Source organism: Marmota flaviventris, chromosome 17 (genome assembly GCF_047511675.1).
Source record: "Marmota flaviventris isolate mMarFla1 chromosome 17, mMarFla1.hap1, whole genome shotgun sequence".
In the NCBI taxonomy this organism is placed as follows: Eukaryota; Metazoa; Chordata; class Mammalia; order Rodentia; family Sciuridae; genus Marmota; species Marmota flaviventris.
In genome coordinates this window covers 59,407,025-59,430,873 of record NC_092514.1, presented here as the reverse complement: position 1 = coordinate 59,430,873, position 23,849 = coordinate 59,407,025, and the positions used below count along the sequence as shown (strand labels likewise).

At 40.8% G+C, this 23,849-nt stretch overlaps 1 protein-coding gene across 3 annotated transcripts in view; it reads left to right on the top strand.

The window, feature by feature from the left end:
- Dhx8 (DEAH-box helicase 8) overlaps window positions 1–22,964 on the top strand; it is a 37,853-nt gene extending 14,889 nt beyond the window's left edge. For 2 of the 3 annotated variants that reach the window (XM_027947094.3, XM_071603419.1), the window contains 12 exons: window positions 1,569–1,750; window positions 2,945–3,139; window positions 3,439–3,624; window positions 3,737–3,947; window positions 4,613–4,794; window positions 7,992–8,132; window positions 12,076–12,231; window positions 14,811–14,948; window positions 15,744–15,872; window positions 16,053–16,249; window positions 16,696–16,875; window positions 20,207–22,287. In XM_027947094.3, coding sequence (XP_027802895.1) covers window positions 1,569–1,750; window positions 2,945–3,139; window positions 3,439–3,624; window positions 3,737–3,947; window positions 4,613–4,794; window positions 7,992–8,132; window positions 12,076–12,231; window positions 14,811–14,948; window positions 15,744–15,872; window positions 16,053–16,249; window positions 16,696–16,875; window positions 20,207–20,426 — 2,117 coding nt within the window. In that variant the 3' untranslated portion in view covers window positions 20,427–22,287. Of the gene's footprint in view, window positions 1–1,568; window positions 1,751–2,944; window positions 3,140–3,438; window positions 3,625–3,736; window positions 3,948–4,612; window positions 4,795–7,991; window positions 8,133–12,075; window positions 12,232–14,810; window positions 14,949–15,743; window positions 15,873–16,052; window positions 16,250–16,695; window positions 16,876–20,206; window positions 22,288–22,675 lie in introns of those variants that run through there. The other variant, XM_071603420.1, reaches the window with a different exon arrangement.
- Window positions 22,965–23,849: the final 885 nt, after the last annotated feature.

Here is a 23,849-nt window from a genome sequence, read left to right as displayed (position 1 = left end):
TTGTAACTAAGGTAAGTAGAGGATATCTTAGGTGAGGTATCAAGTAGGTTGTTAAGTATAATAAGTATAATAGAGAGATCTGGGTGGAGGCAGAGTTTTGGGAATTGGGTTTGGATAACAGTCTGGCTGTAAGTAATAGATATTCAAAATATTATGTTAACATTAGAATGTTGGGAGTATTCATTTATTGTTTTTTAAAAAAAAAAATCCTCTCTCAGAATAAGCCACAGTGCCATGACCCTCCTTTGTCCTTTTTCAATGTTCTTTTATCAGTCTTAGTAGACTGAAGTTTGTGTGGCGTTGAGGGGTGGTGTCCCCGTAAATGGGGATTGAACTCAAGTCCTTTACCACTGAGCTACATCCTCAGCCCTTTTTAATTTTTATTTTATTTTAAGATAATTTGAGATAGGATCATGCTCCTTCCTCAGCCTCCAAAATTGCTAGGCTTACAGGCTTGTGCCACTACACCAGGCTGAAGCATATTCTACAACTAAAAAAAATTTTAAAAAAATAATATATGTATATTTTTTTTTAAATATTTTTTTTAGTTGTAGATGGACACAATATCTTTTTTTTATTTGGTGTTGAAGATCGAACACAGGGCCTCACGTGTGCAAGGCAAGCGCTCTACCATTGAGCTACAACCCCAGCCCTGAAGTACATTGTTATAGCATACTTTTACCATTCAAAGTTGTAATATATTTGCTTATTCTGAAGAGCCACTAAAATTCTGTTGATTCTTTTGTTTATTATTCAAGTCACAAATTCCGTGGTTAACATTAAGCCAGGTGAAAGAAACTAGACAAAACACCACATATCCAATGAAATATCCAGAATAGGTCAACCCAAAGAGATAGAAGGTAGACTAATTGGTTGCCAAGGGAAGGGAAAAGGGGGGAAAGAGATTTCTTTTGGGGGTGATAAAAATGTTCTAAAATTAGATGGTGGTGATGGTTGCACAATTTTGTGAATAAATAGTAAGCCTCAGAGTTGTCACTTGAAAAGAATGATATAAGCCGGTGCAGCGGCGCATGCCTGTAATCCTAGCAGCTGAGGAGGCTGAGGCAGGAGGATCTCGAGTTCAAAGCCAGCCTCAGCAATTTAAAGGCCCTAAGCAACTAAGTGAGACCTTGTCTCTAAATAAAATATAAAAAAGGGACTGGGGATGTGGCTTTGTGATTAAGTGCTCCTGGGTTCCATCCCCGGTACCAAAAAAAAAAAAGAATGATATCATATATAAACTATATCTCAATAAAGCACTTACTAAAATATATATATATTTTTTTTTTTCCAGGATCAAACAATCAAGTCTGACCTCTCTCAACTAACCTTCGTTTTTTTCTATTAGGAGGTATCACAGATTGTAGCACCACTTATTAGGGTCTCTTCCCCTTGCCTATCCCCTGTTTCCCCTTCTCTGTCCTTTTCTTCACATTAGTTTGTTTCTCTGAGTACTGTTGGTCAAGAATCGGGCAGAACACATGTGCTGACCTACCATTTCGTTGATTCCCTTGATTTATCTTGAGGTAACATGAGGACGCTACTCACTTGCCTGTTTTCCTTTACAGCGGAAGGCAGGCAGATTGCTGCCAATATGAGGGGGATTGGGATGATGCCCAATGACATTCCAGAGTGGAAGAAGCATGCCTTTGGGGGCAACAAAGCTTCTTATGGAAAAAAGACCCAGATGTCAATCCTTGAGCAGAGGGAGAGCCTGCCCATCTACAAACTGAAGGAGCAACTGGTTCAGGTGGGAAGTGCTTTTATGATGTATTGGTGATAGGGGAATAGAGGTGTTTGCTAAGAGGGATGGATGGTGTTTTAAAATTTGAAGTAATTAGACAAGTATGTGCATATTTGAAGTGGCTCTTTCAAAAGGGATAAGGAAAAAAAAAACTAAACATTTCCAAATACTTTTTAAAGAAATGTGTATTATTCTATACTTCTTTGTTTTCCTATGAGGAGATAAGTTTTTTAATTGGGCACCCTGGATCAGTTCTGGTGGGTGGAGTATTATGGTGCATGGAACAATAGCCCTGGGCAGTAATTAAAAATAGGTATACTCAGTAAACCATGGCAAAATCTTTCTTTAGATACTTCTTTCCATCTCTGGAGTTCTAATTTTAAGATCATCAAACCTTCCTGGAGGTAACCAAGTGTACTAGCTTTCAGTGAATCCTTTCAATGGTATCTCATGTGTATAAACAAATATAAATATATGTGTATATTTGGAAGTTGGTACTGGGGGTTGATTGAACCCAGGGCCTACACACATGCTAGGCAAGCACGCTTCATCTGAGTTATAGCTCAATCCTTTTTATTTCTTTGAGACAGGATCTTGCTAAGTTGCGCAGCCTGACCTTGAATTTGCAGTGCTCCTGTCTCAGCATCCCACATAACTGGGATTATAGGCATTCACTACCATGCCAGCTCATAGATTGTCCCTTTTTTTTTTTTTAAAATATTTATTTTTTAGTTGTTGTTGGACACAATACCTCTATTTATTTTTATGTGTTGCTGAGGATTGAACCCAGGGTCTCGCACATGCTAGGTGAGCACTCAACCACTGAGCCACAACCCCAGCCCAGATTGTTCCTTTTTTAAAATACATTTTTAGTGCTTTTTTGTGTGGATATGCTTATTTAATTACTACTGTATTTATAGACGTATAGGTTGATCACAATCTTTTGGTTTTACAAATAGTGTGAAAATATAAAACAGATAATTTTGGAGGGTGAGGTATTGGAGATTTGGGAGTGGTGGTGGGAAGAACACTTTTTATTATTATCTTTTAAATTTGCTGTTGAATTCTTTAGATATTGACTTTTTTATATATGTGTATCTCTTTTCCTTGTTTAGTGTTAGAACGTAAGCATTCATTATTTTACTCCAGTGTAATATGTGGCAAATTCTAATGACTTGATTCAAATTCTGCTGCTTTCAGGCTGTACATGACAACCAGATCCTGATTGTTATTGGAGAGACAGGGTCTGGAAAGACAACACAGATCACCCAGTACCTGGCAGAGGCAGGCTACACTTCCAGGGGCAAGATTGGGTGTACCCAGCCCAGAAGAGTGGCAGCCATGTCCGTGGCCAAAAGAGTGTCAGAGGAGTTTGGTTGTTGCTTAGGTCAAGAGGTAGGTGGTTAGTGAAGCTACTCTGGAAATGCTAGAAGAAGAAGAATATAAAGGCCCATACCTTTTATCTATAAAATGAGAATAATACTACCTTTTTTCAGATTTCTCCTGAGGGAAAATTTTCATTGTTATCATTGATCTATTCAGGATCAAGTCCAAAGCAGATTTTACTAGAGGAAATAGATTCTTATCTATTTCTAGTAGTTATGAGCGCTAGTATGACTGGTTTGAAATCTTGTCTGATAATTGCGAAAGGGAGAGGTTTATGCCTTAAATTTTCGACTTCTGTTCTGCTTTAGGTGGGCTACACCATTCGGTTTGAGGACTGCACCAGTCCTGAAACAGTCATCAAATACATGACAGACGGTATGTTGCTCAGAGAGTGCCTGATCGACCCTGACCTAACTCAGTATGCAATCATCATGCTGGACGAGGCACATGAGAGGACAATTCACACCGATGTGCTCTTTGGATTGTTGAAAAAGGTAGTCTTTACTGACCCTTTTACTTAATGAAAACTGACTTCTGAGAACAGGCTGTGAGTACCTATGTCCTTTGGGTAGTCTTTTTGGTAAGCCACATTGCATTTCCCTTTAGACGGTTCAAAAACGGCAGGACATGAAACTGATTGTCACGTCAGCTACCTTGGATGCAGTGAAATTTTCTCAGTACTTCTATGAAGCTCCTATCTTCACCATCCCAGGTCGAACATACCCAGTGGAAATATTGTACACAAAGGAACCTGAGACAGATTATCTGGATGCGAGCCTGATTACTGTCATGCAGATCCACTTAACTGAGCCACCAGGTGAGAAGAAAGAATGTTTTTTTTTTCCTCTAAGATAAAAAATCCTAATGTGGGTATACCTTTTAAATACTGGTCTCTGGAGATTCTGTAAGTCTCAAGATTGCATATTTAAAATGGTGGTGGTAGGTAGGCACAGTGGCAACACACCTCAGCTGCATAGGAGGCTGAGGCAGAAGGATCATAAGTTTGATCACAAGCCTGGTCAACTTGGTGAGGCCCTGTCTCAAAATATAAAGGTCTGGGGGCATGGCTCAGTGCTTGTCTAGCAAGTGTAGGCCTTAGTTCAATTCCTAGTATTGGGGAAAAAAAGAAGAAAGAAAGAAATGATGGTGGTCAAAGTGTAAAAACGTGTTGTGCTGGGTTTAGATGCACCTATTTAAATATGGATAGATGATGATTTCTTGGTTTAGCTAGAGGTCAGAATGTGAATGTGTATTTTCTGTCATTTGAAGGTCTGTTAGCCTTGTTATAACCTTTGTGTAAAATACATACAAGCCAGGCACTGTAATCTGGGACTCCAGATACTCGTGAGGAGGAAGCAGGAGGGTTGTTTGATACTGGAAGTTTAGGGCCTGCCTGGACAATTTAGCGAGACTATCTTTACTTTAAAAACAACAATAACAACAATGCACACAAAGTAAATTAATGCTCTGTTCTCTTCATAGGTGATATCTTGGTTTTCTTGACTGGTCAGGAAGAGATTGATACTGCTTGTGAAATCCTGTATGAAAGAATGAAATCACTAGGACCTGATGTTCCAGAATTAATTATCCTCCCAGTGTACTCTGCTCTTCCCAGTGAGATGCAGACCAGAATCTTTGACCCAGCTCCTCCTGGCAGCAGAAAGGTAACATTGAGCTAAAATAAGATCCTCCTCTGTGCCCTGAAATCATGTGGTCTATGTAGCTAGCTGTGGAGGAGAGTGCGTAAGTGCTTAAAGTGTACATGAGTCTTGTGTGTTCCATTTGTTTGATTGTTTAGATTGAACTTTGGGGTGCTTAATCACTAAGCCACATCCCCAGCCTTTTTTTGTATTTTATTTAGAGACAAGAGTCTTGCTGAGTTGCTTACGGCCTCACTAAATTACTGAGGCTGGCTTTGATTCTCCTGCCTCAGCCTCCTAAGACCCTGGATTATATGCATGCACCACCATACCTGGCTTGTATGATATGTTTTAGAGACTGGTCCAGCCAGTTTATCTAGGAACAGGGGTCTTATTTATGACTTCTACTTTTCTGCCTTCATTTGCTAATTTTTTTCGTTTTAATTAACATGTAATTATTCATATTAATTGTATACAGTGTGATATTTTGATATAAATATGCAAGATATAATGGTCAAATCAGGGTAATTAACATATCCATCATCCCAAACGTATTTGATAAATATTTTTTGGCATCTACCAGGCTGTGAACTAGACATTTGGGCAGCAGTATAAGGAAAGTCCTCTCCATCTGCTGAGGGGCATCCACCAGTAAATAGGCCTTCAGCATATTATTGTGAAAGTGTTCTAGTGCTCAGATACCCAGAATGGTAGCACCCAACCCTGTCTTTTTAGAGAAAGTAAGGATCTAAGCTAATCATGCAGAACTGGTAAAGGGCAGGGGGACCTGCATTCTGGAGAGATAGACCTCATGTGATGGTGTGGAGGCTAGCAGAAGGGGCCAGTTCAAAGCTGTGTAGTTCCAGTAGCAGAAACTAAGTGTATGACTATGCTTGTAAGACAACAGGAAAAGATTAAAAAAAAAAAAATAGCAGTTTTAGTGAAATATGATATAATTATATACCTAGTTTTGTGCTGCTATAACAAGATACCTGAGACTAGATAATTTATAAAGAACAGATTATTTCTTATAGTACTGGAGGTTAAGAAGTCCAAGATCAAGGGCCACATCTGGCAATTGCCTTCTTGCTATGTCATCCCATGGTGGAGAGCACAGGGACAAGAAAACAGGAAACACACAGATGAGTAGGGAAGGGGCTGAATTCATCCTTTCATCAGAATCCCGATCCTGAGATGGCTAACTTGCTCCCATGGTAATGGTATTAATCTGTTCTTAAGGGCAGAGCCTTCCAGACAGATCCAGTCACCTTCTAAAAGTCCCACCTCTCAATACTATTACATTGGGGATTAATTTTCCAGCACATGAACTTTGGAGGATACATTCATTCAAATCATAAAACAATTCACTTTTCTCAAGAGAACAGTTCAGTTTCTTTTGGTATATTTATAGGATTGTGTAGCCATCACCACAAAATTTTAGGAATAGTTTCATCATCTCAAAAAAGAAATTGTACAGTTTTGCAGTCATCCTCCCCACCATTCACCCCTGTGCTTAGCTTCTGGGAACCACTAATATATACTTTCCATCTCTGTGGATTTGCCTGTTCTATGCGTTTACATTTCATGTACATTTATGTTTGCCTATACATAATACATTTACATTTGCCTATTCTATTACATTTTACGTTTCATATAAATGAAATCATACAATATGTGGTCCTTAGTAATTGGCTTCTTTCACTTAGCATGTTTCCAAGATGCATTCACATTGTAGCATGTCAACACTAAGTTTCTTTTTATTGCTGAATACTGTTCTGTTGTATTGTACTACATTTTGTTTAGTATTCATCAGTTGATAGACATTTGGACTCTTTGTTCTTTGGGGCTTATCATGAATAATGCTGCTATACACACTTGTTTACAAGTTTTATATATGTATGTATGTATGTATGGGGAATTGAACCCAGGACCTTGCGTTTGCCAAGCAAGCACTCTATGTTTGAACTATGTCCCCAGCCCTTTTATTTTTTGATCAGTGTCTTGCTAAGTTGCATAAGCTGGCCTTGAACTGGCCATTCTCAAGCCTCAGCCTCCTGAGTAGCTGAGCTTATAAGCATGTATCATCTGTTTACAAGTTTTTTTTTTGGACATATGTTTTCATTTTTCTTAAATATATACCTAGGAGTGTAAACAGATGACTTTGAATAACACTAAAGAGCTCAAATAAATGAGACCTGGTGGGTACTGGGAAGTGGAGGGGAGAAGGTGAAGGAAAAGTCAGGCATGACTCCCAGGTTTCCTACTTGGACATCTGAATGGAAGATGGTGCTGAGGAGATGAACACAGGAGGGGAAGCAGGTTTGAGGGGGGAAATGGTGAGTTTTTCCTCTATTTTATTCCTGATAGTTGGACTTGTATTTTTTTAATATTATTTTAGTTGTTGATAGATCTTTCTTTTATTTATTTATATGCGGTGCTGAGAATCAAACTCAGTGCCTCACACATGCCAGGCAAGTGTGCTACCACTGAGCCACAGCCTTAGCCCCTGAACTTGTTTTAAAACAGGGCTTCTGTAGCTCTGTGGCAGGTAGAAGGCTTTTACGGCCAGTAAGATGCTGGAATGATGAGAGATATTTGGGTGCCTCCTAGCAATGATTTTTCTAAGCAATTGTATTTTATGAGCTGAACCTCTGGGTGGAAGAACAGTGGCAGAGCCAAGCTGAGAATAATAATCTTCTGGATCACATAGACTGCTGCACACAGACAAACCGTGAAATTCCTTTGTTGCCTCGTGGTTCATTTTATGATCGGGAAAAAATAAACAATCTCTCTCTTGTTCCACATATACATACAGCCCATTTTGTAGTCCAGATGTCTCAGTGGGGGGAAGAAAAATCTCATTTTGCATTGGCACATGTGATGCCAGGAAATTTCTGCTTTCCCAGGGTGCTAGAAAATTAAAATTGTAGTAATCAACATTGGATCTAGACAGTGAGATATGCAGCCATTTGCACTAAATGAAATTGGCTTCCATCAGCCTTAGCTCTTCACTATTCCACTTCTCTCAGGTACCGACCCCTCTCCAACGTAACCTACCAGGTGAAGGAACCTTCTCTCTGCCCATTGGAGGCTGAGCTTGGATTAAATGTCATCTTAACTTGCTTGAAAGGAGATAGCTGCACACTCCCTAGGGAAGATGTCAGAGGTTGGAAGTCTTATCATACCTTAGCTCACTCCAGCTGTGCCTCTCCCTCCTGCAGGTCGTGATTGCCACCAACATTGCAGAGACATCACTAACTATTGATGGCATCTATTATGTTGTGGACCCTGGATTTGTGAAACAGAAAGTTTATAATTCCAAGACGGGGATTGATCAACTTGTGGTGACACCTATTTCTCAGGTATGGTGGCTTAACCAGTGGCTTTCTTAAAAATCCTGGCTAAGGCCTTTCTGAAATGTTTTATGGTTCCATATTTTAAAATTGTTTTCAAAGATGAACTCAGTGGAACAAGAGAAAGATTCATGTTTATCATCTTTAGTGTTTCAACATTAAAATAACCTATGAAACATGAACTTCAAAGAAAGTTTGAATTCTAGTATCCTGTTACCCAATTTAGTTGAACATATTTTTTAAAGGCCTGTACTTAGCTTTACATATGTAAGATAGTAATAACTTGTGAGACACAGTTCTTTAGTAACTGTGGAATCATTTCCTGCCTAAATTACATTCTAAAATGAATTACCTGATCATCTTTTTGAAGGCAGTTTGGTAATAGAATATCCAAAATTTTTAAAGTTCATCTCTTTAACCTAACTGTTCCACTTCTAGAAATATACAGGAAAGTTAAAAATGACCAAATACATATTCAAAGGTAATGGAAAAGGGTGTTTAATTAAAACATTTTTTTTATTAGGGGAAACCTGGAAAAATTTCTAAATGAGCTCCAAAAGGGAAGGATTTAATAATATATGGTATATCCGTGCCACAGAATGTTATGTGACATTAACCATTACTGTGTATCTATATTTAATAACATAAACATCTGAGATAAATTATTTGAAAAAAGCAAGCTATAAAATAGCATGAATGGTATAATCCAATTTTTGTTTAAAAATACATGGTATGCTTTTCTACAGAGTGGATATGAGTGAGGCCTGGCTGAGACTGAGTACATGTCAGCTAAATGTTAGCTAAGTTTTTTTTTTTTTTTTTTCCTTTGTGGGGGGAGGGTGGTGCTATTGGTTTCTGTGCTGATAAGATGGTATGCATTTTTTTCTTTATATATTGTCTTAATATTTTATAATAGGCATGTGTTACTTTTGTAACCCATAAGGTTATATTCATTTTGAGACTTAAATAACAGTGATAGTTAATGCTTAAAGGGCATTTATCAAGTCTGACACTATTCTAGGTACTTTTTTTCTTTGCTAGTACTAGGGATCAAACCCAGGGCCTTGTACAAGCTAAACATGTATTCTGCCACTGAGCTATATCCCCAATCCCCGTGGGTACTTTTACATTCATTGACTTGGTGCATTCTTATCCCAGTTTTAGATATCATAATCCTTATTTCATAGATAAGGAGATTGGGCACAGAGGGGGTTAAGGGACTTGCCTAACATCACCTAGTTGGTGGAGCCAGAATTTGAAGCTGAGCAGTCTGGCTTGAGTTTATGTGCTCTGTACAGCTTCTCAGGGCATTGTGTGACCCTCACAATGACCAAAAAAATTGTTGCACATGCTTTCCTGATTTGGAGAGTGACATCTTTATAATGCTGTGGAGTCCCACCACTGTGTGTGATTGCTGCTTGGATTTGTGTGTTTTTTGACCTTTCTTAGGCCATTCGTATATTTGGAGCTGGTGTAACAATTTGTAAATCCTGGTACTGTTTGTTTCTTTTCTTTTCTTTCTTTTTTGTACTGGGGATTGAACCCAGGGGTGCTTAAACCACTGAGCCACATCTCCAACCCTTTTTATTTTTTATTTTGAGACAGGGTCTCACTAAATTGCCGAGGAGTTTGCTAAGTTGCTGAGGCTGGCCTTGAACTTGCAATCTTCCTGCCTTAGTCTTCTGAGCCACTGGGATTACGGGCATGTACTACCATGCCTGGAGATCCTGGTACTGTTTGTAACAACAGATGGTTTTGTCAGAAAATGGCCCTCTTAGCCAGGTACTATGGTGCATGCCTATAATCCTACTTGGGAGGCTGAGACAGGAGGATTGCAAGGTTGAGACTAGCCTCAGCAACTTAGTGTCCCCGGATTAAATCCCCAATACCAAAAAGAAAAGAAAATGGCCTTCTTTGTGTTTCTTTTTCTCATGGTTGCCGTTCTAATAGTTAAGTAAGTATGAGGTTTTGTGTTTTTTTTTAACATTTATTTTTTAGTTACAGGTGAACACAATCTCTATTTTATTTTTATGTGGTGCTGAGGATCGAACTCAGTGCCTCATGCATGTGAGGCAAGTGCTCTTCCTCTGAGCCACAATTCCAACCCCTTTGTGTATTTTTTTAGAATTTAATTTTACTGATTATTAACAGAATACATATTCTATATTTGGTAAAGTCTAAAGAAAATAGAACTCATCTTCACACCACCCTCATAGTTAGCCACTATTAATATCTTAGGGTATTTTTTCCCCAGCCATTTCAATACAGTAATTTATATGTACACATAAAGACTTTCTACAAAATTAGTATTGCAGAGTTTTCTAACTTGCTTCTTTCACTTAATGTGAGTTATTGTTTCCTTCTGACATTGAACATTGCAGACCTGATTTTGAATGGCTGCAAGAGTCATTATTGGTATGATTAACATACTTTATTTATTTTCTTATATGTTTGGTCATAACTGAGGAGATGGTATTTTATCATTGTTTTAGCTTCTTCTATTTCTTCCATTTACTCTGCTCATCTTTGCCTCTCTCTTTTTTTTTTTTTTTTTTATTGGTTGTTCAAAACATTACAAAGCTCTTGACATATCATATTTCATACATTAGATTCAAGTGGGTTATGAACTCCCATTTTTACCCCAAATACAGATTGCAGAATCACATCGGTTACACATCCACATTTTTACATAATGCCATATTAGTAACTGTTGTATTCTGCTACCTTTCCTATCCTCTACTATCCCCCCTCCCCTCCCCTCCCATCTTCTCTCTCTACCCCATCTACTGTAATTCATTTCTCCCCCTTGTTTTTTTCCCTTTCCCCACACTTCCTCTTGTATGTAATTTTGTATAACAATGAGGGTCTCCTTCCATTTCCATGCAATTTCCCTTTTCTCTCCCTTTCCCTCCCACCTCATGTCTCTGTTTAATGTTAATCTTTTCCTCCTGCTCTTCCTCCCTGCTCTGTTCTTAGTTGCTCTCATTATATCAAAGAAGACATTTGACATTTGTTTTTTAGGGATTGGCTAGCTTCACTTAGCATAATCTGCTCTAATGCCATCCATTTCCCTGCAAATTCCATGATTTTGTCATTTTTTAGTGCAGACTAATACTCCATTGTATATAAATGCCACATTTTTTTTTATCCATTCATCTATTGAAGGACATCTGGGTTGGTTCCACAGTCTAGCTATTGTGAATTGTGCTGCTATGAACATCGATGTGGCAGTATCCCTGTAGTATGCTCTTTTAAGGTCTTCAGGGAATAGTACGAGAAGGGCAATAGCTGGGTCAAATGGTGGTTCCATTCCCAGCTTTCCCAGGAATCTCCATACTGCTTTCCAAATTGGCCGCACCAATTTGCAGTCCCACCAGCAATGTACAAGAGTACCCTTTTCCCCACATCCTTGCCAGCACTTGTTGTTGTTTGACTTCATAATGGCTGCCAATCTTACTGGAGTGAGATGGTATCTTAGGGTGGTTTTGATTTGCATTTCTCTGCTAGAGATGGTGAGCATTTTTTCATGTACTTGTGGATTGATTGTATGTCCTCCTCTGAGAAGTGTCTGTTCAGGTCCTTGGCCCCATCTTTGCCTCTCTTGAACAAGCCCCTAAGGTGCTGAGTATAGAGAGGGGCTGGGGGACTGGGATTGTGGCTCAGCGGTAGAGTGCTCGCCTAGCATGGGCAGGACCCGGGTTCGATCCTCAGCACTACATAAAAATAAAGGCATTGTGTAGTGTTCATCTACACCTAAAAAATAAATATTTTAAAAAGGAGAGAGAGGGGAGGGTAAGAGAGCATTGATAGTCTTGGAATGATACTAAAGGAAGTGAAAAATAAATTCATTTCTGATTTTGCCAGTTGCCAAGTGCCTCCCACCATCAGATTTCCGGGGTAAAGTTGGTAAGTAGTGTTTAACAAATATGTTATTTTTATACGTGCCTCCTAGGCTCAGGCAAAACAACGAGCTGGCAGAGCTGGGAGAACTGGCCCAGGGAAGTGTTATAGGCTATATACGGAACGTGCCTACCGAGATGAAATGCTGACCACTAATGTGCCAGAAATCCAGAGAACCAACTTAGCAAGCACAGTACTGTCCCTCAAGGTAAAAAACACTGTCTTATTGGAAAGGGTTGGTGGGATAGTCCTATCCGTAGCCTTCATAAACGAAACTCAGCTTTATGAACCTTGTTAAATACTTGACTGATCTCATGAAACCTGTTCCTTTGAGTGAAATACAAATGGCTGTGTTAACAGTTTCCCCGTGGCAGGTCAGGGGCAAAGTTGGTACGTCTACTGTGAACACACATTTTTTTTCTCATCATAATAACCAGCAGGATATTTGATTGTAATAGGTTTTAGTTAGGAGCATTTTGTAAAATGAAATTAGAAAAATATGATCTGTGCAAACTGTGGACAAACACACTTAACCTCAACCACTTTAGCGTTCCAATCTGATTCTTTTCTTTTTTACAAAGGGCGGGGGGACCCTTATCTGAAAACTTTGCAAGGAACTATCAGTAGAGATTTCAGACTGGCCCTCTGGGGGCTTGGTTTTCATTCTGAATCATCGCTCTTCCTCTCTTGGTCCCCAGGAGGACTTTCATTCTCTTTTGGCAGGAGTAGCTGCAAAAGTAATTTCCCAGCTGATGGCATTTCCCCCGACACCAATGCTACCCTGGAGCCCTGGCACTTTACTAGTGCAGAGTGCTCTCTTGTCATTTATTATTCATTCCCTATAAGAGAGGCTAAAACAGCTTCAGAAAAAAACCTGCTCCAGTCCCTGGAGTGCCAGCAGAGAGCCATCTGTGTCTCAGACTTCTGCTCCAAGCTGTGTGACCTTGGGCAAGTTTATCTGCTGTGCCCTCTGCTCTGTGGTCTTGTCTCAAACAGGGAGCTGTTAATATTATCTGTTGTAAAGATTAGTGGAATATTGCAGGTAAAGACACTTGGCACACAGTGCTTAATAATTGCTAACATAATTTCTCATAGTTATTATTCACACAATCAAGCATTTATTGAACACCTGCTGTGTTTATGGTCATGATCACTTTATGAGAAAGAAATAGAAAGCTTCAGTCCTACCACATCACCTTTTATACACTTTGAATAGTGCATCACTCACTTGCTTTTATTTATCAGATTAGCCAACAAATGTATTGAACAACTTCTGTGCCAGGCACATATGTAGATTGCACTGTGAGGTAGTTTTGTGAATGTGATTCTCACCCATTGTGAACTCTACGAGAGCAGGGAGCATATCTTAGTTCCTACTACCCAACATGGTACAAAGTTCTTTACAGATGTAAAGTAGAAATGATATATGCAGAGACAAGGCAAAGTGATATAACATCTTATTGTTATTATAAAATACATATAACATAAAATATACTAATATAATATTTTGTTTTGTTTTGTTTTGGTGTTGAGTAATGAACCCAGGGCTTTGTACATGCTAAGCACTTACTCTGCCCCTGAGCTACAATGCCAGCCATTGTAACCTTTTTTTTTTAGTCTGGGGGTTGAACCCAGGGCCTCATGCCTACTAGGCAAGCACTCTACCACTGAGCTAAACCCCAAGCCCCATTGTAACCTTTTGAAGTGTATAATTGGCATTAAGTACATTCACAGTGTTGTCACTATGAACATTAGTATACAAATATTTGAGTCACTGCTTTCAGTTTTTTAGGTTTATATCTAGAGATATAATTGGTAGATCATATAGTAGTTTAACTTTTTGTTTGTTTTTGGTACTGGGGATTGAACCCAGGGGTGCTTAACTACTGTGCCACATCCCTGCGCCCCCCCCCCGCCCCGCTTTTTTTTTTTTATATTTTATTTAGAGACAGGGTCTCTTTAAGTGCCTCACTAATCTGCTGAGGCTGGCTTTGAACTCGTGATCCTCCTGCCTCAGCCTCCTGAGTTGCTGGGATTACAGGTGTACTCCTCTGCACTCGCTTTATGTTTAACTTTTTTTTTTTAAATTTTATTTATTTATTTTTAGTTTTAGGTGGACACAATATCCCCATTTTATTTTTTTATGTGGTGCTGAGGATCGAACCCAGTGCCTCGTGTATGCCAGGCAAGCGCGCTACAATTTGAGCTACATCCCTAACCTTATATTTAACTTTTTAAAGTTTCATCAAACTGTTTTCCATGGCATCTGCACCATATTATGTTCCTATGGCAGTGGTGTAAGTTTTCATATTTCTCCTATCTCTGCCAATGCTTATTTTCTATTTGTGTTTTGTTTTGCTTTTAATTAAAGCCATACTAGTGGGTATGGAGTAGTATCTTATTGTAGTTTTTTGTTTGTTTGTTTGTTTGTTTTTTGCACTGCTGGGGATCAAACCCAGAGCCTCACACAGGCTAGGCAAGTTCTCTTGTCATTGAGCTGCATTTCCCAGCCCCTCGTTATGGTTTGATTTGCATTTCCCTAATTACTAGTGCTTGTTTTTCATTTGTATATGTTCTTTAGAGAAATACCTCTTTAAGTCCTTGTCTGCTTTTTAATTAGGTTGTTTTGTCTTTTTGTTTTTGAATTTTATGTATGGTTATCTTGAATTCATTGTTACTCTCAACTGGTGGCATTTGAAGAAATAGGAAAGAAAGTGACAAGTAGCCTCCCTCCTATTAAGACTGTCAAAGCTGATCCTCCCATCACTAGTTTCTCTTCTGTTCTAGGCCATGGGCATCAATGACCTGCTGTCATTTGACTTCATGGATGCCCCACCAATGGAAACCTTGATTACAGCCATGGAACAGCTATACACCCTGGGGGCCTTGGATGATGAGGGCCTGCTCACTCGCCTGGGCCGCAGGGTAAGTAGTGGACAGACAGCTTCCTGTGTTCTTGAGAAGGCTCCCTGGCCAGTCTTCCATCTTTGGTTTTTGCAAAAGTAAGCATTGAGGTCCTGGAAAAGCTTTGAGTAGGATTCTAGTTTTTTTTTTTTTTTGGTGGTGGTGCTGGGGATTGAACCCATAGCCTTGTGCATGCAAGGCAAGCACTCTACCAACTGAGCTATATCCCCAGCCCTCTAGATATTTATTTATTTTAACCTTAATTTTTCACTGTCACTCCCCCCTTCCCCACCTAGTGATAAACCCAGGGTTCCTTTATCACCGAGCTACATCCCCTTTTTATTTTTTATTTTAAGACAGGGTCTCACTAAGTTGTCAAGGGTCTTGCTGAATTTCTTTGTGCTGGCCTTGAACTTGTGATCTTCCTTTCTCAGCCTCCCAAGTCACTGGGATTACAGGCATGTGCCACACTTCTGCTTCTACTATTACTTTAAACTTTCTTCTTTATAGAAGACGAGATTTCTATTCACAGTTAATTTTACCTCAGGATGTATTACTTAAACTAGTCTTAATTTAAAAGATGTCTGCAATATTCCTTTTTACCCCAATAGTAATTATGTTCTTGGTCACCTGCATTCCATTGGGGTTTATTTGAGGGGGGAAAAAGTGGTTTTCTGATGGAGATAAACACCCATGTCATCCTGCTTTAGGGAGGTCTCCTGTGATCTGTTACCCCCTCTGACCAGTTGACCAGTGATCCTGGTCAGTCCATGTCCTCCACAGGGAAGCAGTTGTAGTTCCTTATTTTTCCTCTAGATGGCAGAATTCCCCTTGGAGCCAATGCTGTGCAAAATGCTCATCATGTCTGTGCATCTGGGGTGCAGTGAGGAAATGCTGACCATCGTGTCCATGCTGTCTGTGCAGAACGTCTTCTACAGGCCCAAGGTAAGGAGTTAAAGCCCATGTTTCATGTAGGGGTATGGTGAAGTCAGCGAAGTCAGCCTGTTGCCACTATCATGGCTGATGGGGACACTTCTGACAGGACTTTGTAGGGTTCCTAGGACTGCTGGATGCTTAGTTAATAACTATTAGATGGAAATGATCTTCTGTCCCACTCATTGGCAGGATAAGCAAGCCCTCGCAGATCAAAAGAAAGCCAAATTCCATCAGACAGAAGGGGACCACCTTACCCTGTTGGCTGTGTACAACTCCTGGAAGAACAACAAATTCTCCAACCCTTGGTGCTATGAGAACTTTATCCAGGCTCGTTCCCTGCGCCGGGCCCAGGACATTCGCAAACAGATGTTAGGCATAATGGATAGGTAAGCCAGGAATCTGGTGACTTCTCTGTTTGGGTTGAATCTCCATGAGTATCATGTCTGTTTATCTCTGAATGTATCTATAAAGTTATAAGAACCTGTACTCTTGGTCCTCAGAGAACCCTTTTCTTCCAGCATTTCCACCTTTTAAACTACTTCTCCCTAGGCAAGATGCAGCTGAGACACCCATTAGAAACTCTAAGAGGAAGACGATATATTAGTTGTTACAAAATGCTTTGTTTACAATCTTCTGGAACATTATTAGTCTAAATTTGAATTCTTGCTTAAATGAAATATCTTAGCTTTTAGTTGCCTCCATCTTGCCTGCTGCTTAGAGCTACCCTTGTAGTATACTTAGGGCAGGAAGGAAGGTCCTAGTGACTATTTGGGATCCCAACATGGGGTATTGGGTACTTTCTTTATCCACTCCTTACTCATTCTCTTGATAGACATAAACTAGATGTGGTCTCCTGTGGCAAATCCACAGTTCGAGTGCAGAAGGCCATCTGCAGTGGTTTCTTCCGTAATGCTGCCAAAAAAGACCCACAGGAGGGTTACCGGACGCTGATTGACCAGCAGGTGGTCTACATCCACCCTTCCAGTGCTCTCTTCAACAGACAGCCGGAATGGTAAGTGGGCAGGTTTTAGGGGCTCTTTCAGGCATAGAGAACTTATAAGTCTCCTGGCACTTTGGTGCTTGTATCTTTACCATCCAACTCTTTCCTTTTTTTTGTACTGGGGATTGAACTCAAGAGCACTTAACCACCAAACTACATCCCGAGCCCTTATTTATATTTTATTTTAGAGTTAGGGTGTTGATAAGTTGCTTAGGGACTCACTGCTGAGACTGGCTTTGAACTTATTATCCTCCTGTGCTTCTGGGTTTACAGATGTGCACCACCCAGCTCTTTCTTGTTCTAATTTTCCTTATATTCTAGAGCAGTAGAAGCCTCAAGTAGGTACAATATCAAGCCCTTTTGAGAGACATAAAATAGGGTAAAAGCTAGGAAGCATCTTAGAAATCATTTAGTGAGATGGTTTTTAAAAGTAGTATTTTTTAAAAATTGGACTTTTTCTTTCTTTTTCTTTAGGTACTTATTTCTTTCTTTTCTTTATTGAACCCAAGGGTGCTCTACCACCAAGCTACATCTCTAGTCCTTTTTTATTTTTTTATTTTAATACAGGTTTTGCTGAGTTGCTGAGGCTGTACTTGAGCTTTCAGATCTTCATGCCTCAGCCTCCAGAGTTGCTGGGATTACCCACATGTGCCACTGTGCCCAGCTTTAAAAATTGGACTCTTGGGGCTGAGGCTGTGGCTCAAGCAGTAGCACACTTGCCTGGCATGCGCGGGGCACTGGGTTCGATCCTCAGCACGACATAAAAATAAAAAAATAAAGATGTCGTGTCCATCGAAACCTAAAAAATAGAAAAAAAAATTGGACTCTTTTTTTTACAACGTTTTTTATTTGTTTGTTATACATGACAGTAGAATGCATTTATGCACTTTGATATATCATACATAGATGAAATATAATTTCTCATTTTTCTGAGTGTACATGTTGCAGAATTGTATTGGTCATGTAGTCATATATATACATACAGTAATGATGTCTGTTTTATTCTATTATCTTTCCTAACCCCACATCCCCTCCCCTCCCCTCTCATCACTTCCCTCTACCTAATCTAAGATAATGCTATTCTTCCCTAGTGTCCTACGCCTTATTGTGCTTTAGCATCTGCATATTACAGAAAACATTTAGCCTTTGGTTTTGTGGGACTGGCTTATTTCGCTTAGTATGGTATTCTCCAACTCCAAACATTTACTGGCAAATGCCATAATTTCACTCTTCTTTAAAGCTGAGTAATATTCCATTGAGTATATATACCACATTTTCTTTATCCATTCATCTATTGAGGGACACCTAGGTTGGTTCCATAGTCTAGGTATAAACATTGATGTGGCTGTGTCACTGGTATGCTGATTTTAAGTCCTTTGGGAATAAACCAAGGAGCGGGATAGCTGGGTCAAATGGTGATTACATTCCCAGTGTTCTGAGGAATCTCCATGCTGCTTTCCATAGTGGTTGCACCAATTTGCAATCCCACCAGCAATATATGAGTGTACCTTTTTAACCACATCCTTGCCAAAATTTATTGTTGCCTGTATCCTTGATGATTGCCATTCTGACAGGAGTGAGATAAAATCTTAAGAGTACTTTTGATTTGCATTTCTGTAATTACTAGAGATATTGAATACTTTTTCATATATTCGTTGATCAATTGTATTTCTTCTTCTATGAAGTGTCTGTTCAGTTCCTTAGCCCATTTATTGATTAGGTTATTTGGTTTTTTTGGTGTTAAGTTTTTTGAGTTCTTTATATATCCTAGAGATTAATGCTTCATCAGAAGTGCATGTGGGAAAGATTTTCTCCCAATCAGTAGGCTCTCTCCTCACGTTATTAATTTTTTCCTTTGCTGAGAAGAAGCATTCCATTTATTGATTCTTGATTTTACTTCTTGGACTTTAGGAGTCTTGTTAAAGGAAGTCAGATCCTAGGCTGATGTGGTACAGATTTGGGCCTATTTTTCCTTCTATTAGGCGCAGGGTCTCTGTCCTAGTGCCTAAATCTTTGATCCACTTCGAGTTGATTTTTGTGCAGGGTGAGAGATACAGGTTTAATTTCATTTTGCTATATGTGGGTTTCCAGTTTTGCCAGTATCATTTTTTAATAGGCTATCTTTTCTTTTTCTTTTTCTTTTTTTTTAAAGAGAGTGAGAGAGAGAGAATTTTTAATATTTATTTTTTAGTTTTCGGCAGACACAACATCTTTTGTTTGTATGTGGTGCTGAGGATCGAACCTGGGCCACACGCATGCCTGGCAAGCGCGCTACCCCTTGAGCCACATACCCAGCCCTGAATAGGTTATCTTTTCTCCAGTGAATGTTTTTGGCGTCCTTGTCTAGTATGAGATAACCATATTTATGTGGGTTTATCTCTGTGTCCTCTATTCTGTATCATTGGTCTACAAGTCTGTTTTGGTGCCAATACCATGCAGTTTTTGTTGGTATAGCTCGGTAGTATAGTTTAAGGTTTGGTATTGTGATGCCTCCTGCTTCACTTTTCTTCCTAAGGATTGCTTTAGCTATTCTGGGTCTCCTATTTTTTCCAAATAAATGTCATGATTGCTTTTTCTGTTTCTATCAAGAATGTCATTGGGATTTTAATAGGAATTGCATTAAATCTATATAATGCCTTTGGTAGTATGGCCATTAAAATTGGACTCTTATTACAAAACTAATTTTAAACCACCATGCTGCCTAGTACAGTATTGCATGTCTGTAATCCTGGCAACTCAGGAACTGAGGCAGGAGGATTGTGAGTTCAAGACCAGCCTCAATAATTTAGTGAGGTCCTCAGCAACTTACAAGACCCTGTCTCAAAAAATAAAAAGTGCTAGGTATGTAGATGAGAAATAAAGCACCCTGGGTTCAATTCCCATTATAACAAACAAAAGCAGAAACGTACTATGTGGTATTGGTGTGATTCTGTGCCACCACAGTAGAAGAAAGAAGAGTTGGAGCCTTGCCTGCTTGGCCTTTCACATCCTTATGCTAGTTTATGAGGTGCCTCTTCAGGACCCTAGAATTCTGTGGAAACAGTCTGGAAAACCACCCTTCCATTTTCCAGAGCAAGAGCAGATCTAGAGAAGAGACATGAGAGGTTCTAGGTACTTAACTATTTTAGGCCAGAGCCAGAACTATAACACATTATCCTGTAATCTTACTTGTGTTTGAGGAGTACAGGCTCCTAGTATTGGGTTGTGGCTGTCATAAACAGACTGCAGTCTTCTAAGGGGTTAGGCAGGAGAGGTAACATGACAAAATGCCAGCTCTGCTGACCAGGTTGGCTGTCGAAGGAGGCCTGATCTTAGGCTTGTGTCTTGTCTCTGTCGCCTGCAGGGTGGTGTACCATGAGTTGGTGCTGACCACGAAAGAGTACATGCGTGAGGTCACCACTATTGATCCCCGGTGGCTTGTGGAGTTTGCCCCAGCCTTCTTCAAGGTCTCTGACCCAACCAAACTAAGCAAGCAGAAGAAGCAGCAGCGTCTTGAACCGTTGTACAACCGTTATGAGGAGCCCAATGCTTGGAGAATATCCCGGGCCTTCCGGCGGCGCTGACAGGCAAGCTTGTCTATTTGCCTCTTCTATAGCAGTGGCCCGGGACTTGGACTTTCTCTTACCAATGAAAAACTGGTCCTGAATGTACAGCTGTCCTGTGACTGCATTTGCTAAACTTGACTTTCATTTCTTTCTTGGTGGTAAGATAGAAACCAGGATTTAAGTCTGGCGTTGGCTGGATCCTCTAGCCCCCATCCACTCCCAAGTCTTGGGGCCAGAGAGTCAGGGGCTTATACCCAGCATAGCACACAATGCATCATCTTCAAGAAAGGGACAACTTGTTCAGCCTTGAAATGGGAAAAGGGAATGAATGAATGTCTGATACATGCCACAGCTACAGAGGACCCTAATGCCCCAGCTGATGCTCCCTAGAAGAGGGAGCCATAATGCTCATCTACAGTGTCGACCTCACTGCCTGCCTCCTCCCCAGCTCCTGTACTCTGGCTTAACCTTCTGGAAATATTTATTTTCTTAAGGAAATAAGGTTTTCTGTGATTGTTTCTTTTAGCTGAAAGGTTAAGAAACTGGCCTGGGTTCAGGGTGAGGGAGATTTAGCATCTGTGATGTACGCGGTGGAGAATACCCTGGAATTAAAGCCCAGGGTCTCTTTCGAACCTAATGCACAACCCAGACCTCCAGCCTTGTTTTTCGGAATGGGTCCTGGCCCAGCTTTGCCAGTGGATGGCCTGGTGATTAACCACATCCATTCCACAAAGCACTTGAATCTGGCGCCTGAGTGGTTACAGATGCCACATATTGAACATAGAAGGCTCTCCTTTCCTCCCTCCCTCCCTCCCCCCACTCCCCTGCCATGCTCAAACAATGCACAGTGTGTCCCATTTCCTTTTGAAACATGCCAAGTACTGACACAACTTGTATTTTATTTTGTTTTTATTTTTTGCCCTGAGGTCCTTGATGGTCTTTAACAAAGGGATTTTATGATTATAGCCTCTCTTCCCCCATCCCAAGCAGAAAACAGATACCACCTCTCTGAGCCCAGCATCTGTGCTCAGGGCTTGTTCTTAGTGGTTTTGGGAAATGGCCACTTCCTAGAGCCCCTCACAGCAACTCAGGATGCTTTTTACCTGGAGGAGGAGCAGGCAGGTCCTGCTGGGGTAGGATGTGGGGCTTGTGGAGAAGCTTGGGTACATCCTGTATCATGGTATTGCTCCCACTGTCTCTCACAGCCCCGTATTAGTAAATTCCCGAAATAGGTCAATACGAGAACTGCAGAATTGTATGTCAAACACTGAACGAGACTATATGACGTTCTGGAATATAAAGGAATGTGTGTTGTCACTGGGCAGCAAATAAACCACTCTAAAGACACAGTTCACAGAGATTTCAAGGGAGAAGAATATAGGCCAGGGAGGGTGCTGACTGCAGATCCCTGCCCCTTCATTAAGCTGAGTGAGCACCTCCCAGTTCTGTTGGAGTGTGCTTCTTAGTGAGGCCAGGCCAGTAATCAAGGAACAGGGCATGATGTGTCACCCTGTAAGGCCTTATGGGAGAGACAGTACAGGAAACAACAGATGTAACCTAAAGGGAAGCAGGGCCCATTGTTAGTTCCCCAGTCTTAATTCTAGCCTAGATCTCCCATTCTGGAGCAACTCCTGGGCCTGGTGGCTCTGCCCATCCCAGGTGCCTACTGGCACTGACATTATTGGTGCCTAAGGAGAAGTCTGGGTTTTAAGCTGAGATTGAAAAGGGATGGTTAACAGGCCAAGGGTAAGTGATGGCAGGGCTGGTCATCCTACCTTCTGCAAGAAGGAGCCCAACTGTGTGGGTATACTTTGATCAATTCTAAACTAGAATTCTCTCCTTTGACAGTAAGGCAGGGGTCTAACCTTTTGACTGCCCATCAGAATAACCATGTTGACAGCAGAGCTGAGGCTGCTCAAAGGGTGAAGGGGACTCCTGTCTAGATTCAGAAGTAGAGCTGGCCTACTGCTCTCACAATGGGATCCTTGTTTCTCTTTCTTGAACCAGTATTTCCCAAGATTGAGTGACAGCCCAGGAGAGGATGTGGGTCTCAGGCAGAGAGTTGGAATCTTCTTGGCCATTAAAGTATACAGTTCACCCCAACTCACCAGGAGCCTAGCTCAGAGTTTCCTGGCCCTGCACATGTGCTAAGTCTCAGCTTGTGTTTGTGTATGTGGGGCTGACCTGATGGGGTGCAGGTAAGCTCTGCTGCTGGTCTGGGTTTGCTTCATCCAGTCTGGAGCACATTTTGGCTGTCCCTCCTGCAACCCAAAGAATTTCCTCCCAGTGGATGCTGTCACTATCTCATTGGAGCAGTTCTCCTCCACATTTAAGAATTTAAACAAAGCTCTGAAGCACAGCCTGTTAATGAACAGTCCAGAAGACAAAATGTCTCAGCCAGTGGAGACCTATCTCTAAAAACTGCTTCTCATCTAAATCCTCTGAAGTGCACCAGCCCTCCGGGTTTCTACCTGATTTTTAATACCTTCTTTCCACCATGATAGCCTGGCTTTAATGTGGAATTAAATGTATATTTTTAAACTGGTTTAAAAATAATTTTCTTGTTCAATACATTGATTTTTTTTGTGTTTCTAGGAAAAAATGCTGCTTTTTATTTGTGGGTAATGGTTGAGAGGCATTCCTTCCTGCTAGCACTCCATTGTTGGGTTGTGCGGGCTGGAAGCTGCCAGCATAAGCAGCACAGGCATTAGTAGTGCTGGGCTGGCCCCACCTCAGCATAGCTGCAGTTCTGATTGAACAGGAGGCTCCTGGTTTTACCTCAGCCCTTTTCCTGGAAGCTCTTGATAGAGGGGCTGGCTCTAGAAACATCCATTCTACCCTGCTCCATCTCAGCTACTCCTCCTGTCATAGCTCCTTAGTCACATGCTTCTGTGTTACTTTTCTACCCACCCTCAGGACTCTTGTCTCTCCCAAATTTGGACAAGGAGAATCTGCTGTTTCCCACTGCCCAGTCCCTGGAAAATAAGTCTCCTTCACTTGCCTGCTCTAGCCTCCCCCAGAACTCACTTGCCTAGGTGCCTTTCTCCTTTGGTTCATTTTCCAAACAACACTTATCTCCAATTCTAGCAAAAATAGCAATTTGGAGCTGAGGCAGGATGTACAATTTGGGGTACATCCAGTCATGGGAGCAACTGTGATCACAGAAACTGCAGATCTGTCTTTGCCTAAGTCCCCAGAGGGAAGGCCTTGCAGCTCAGGATCCCACCTGCCCCTTCCCCAGGGGCATAAATACTGTTGCAGGAACCATGCTTCAGTGGCCAAGGGGGCCCCACCTAGATTACAAAGTATGTCTTTTTTTTTTATAAAGTATGTCTTATCAGTTGTTTCTGGGTCCTTGAATAATAATTCTGGGAGAGGAAAAAGCAGGTATTGTGAAGCCCATTTTTCAGAGGAAAGCTAAAGTCAGAAGTGAACTACTTT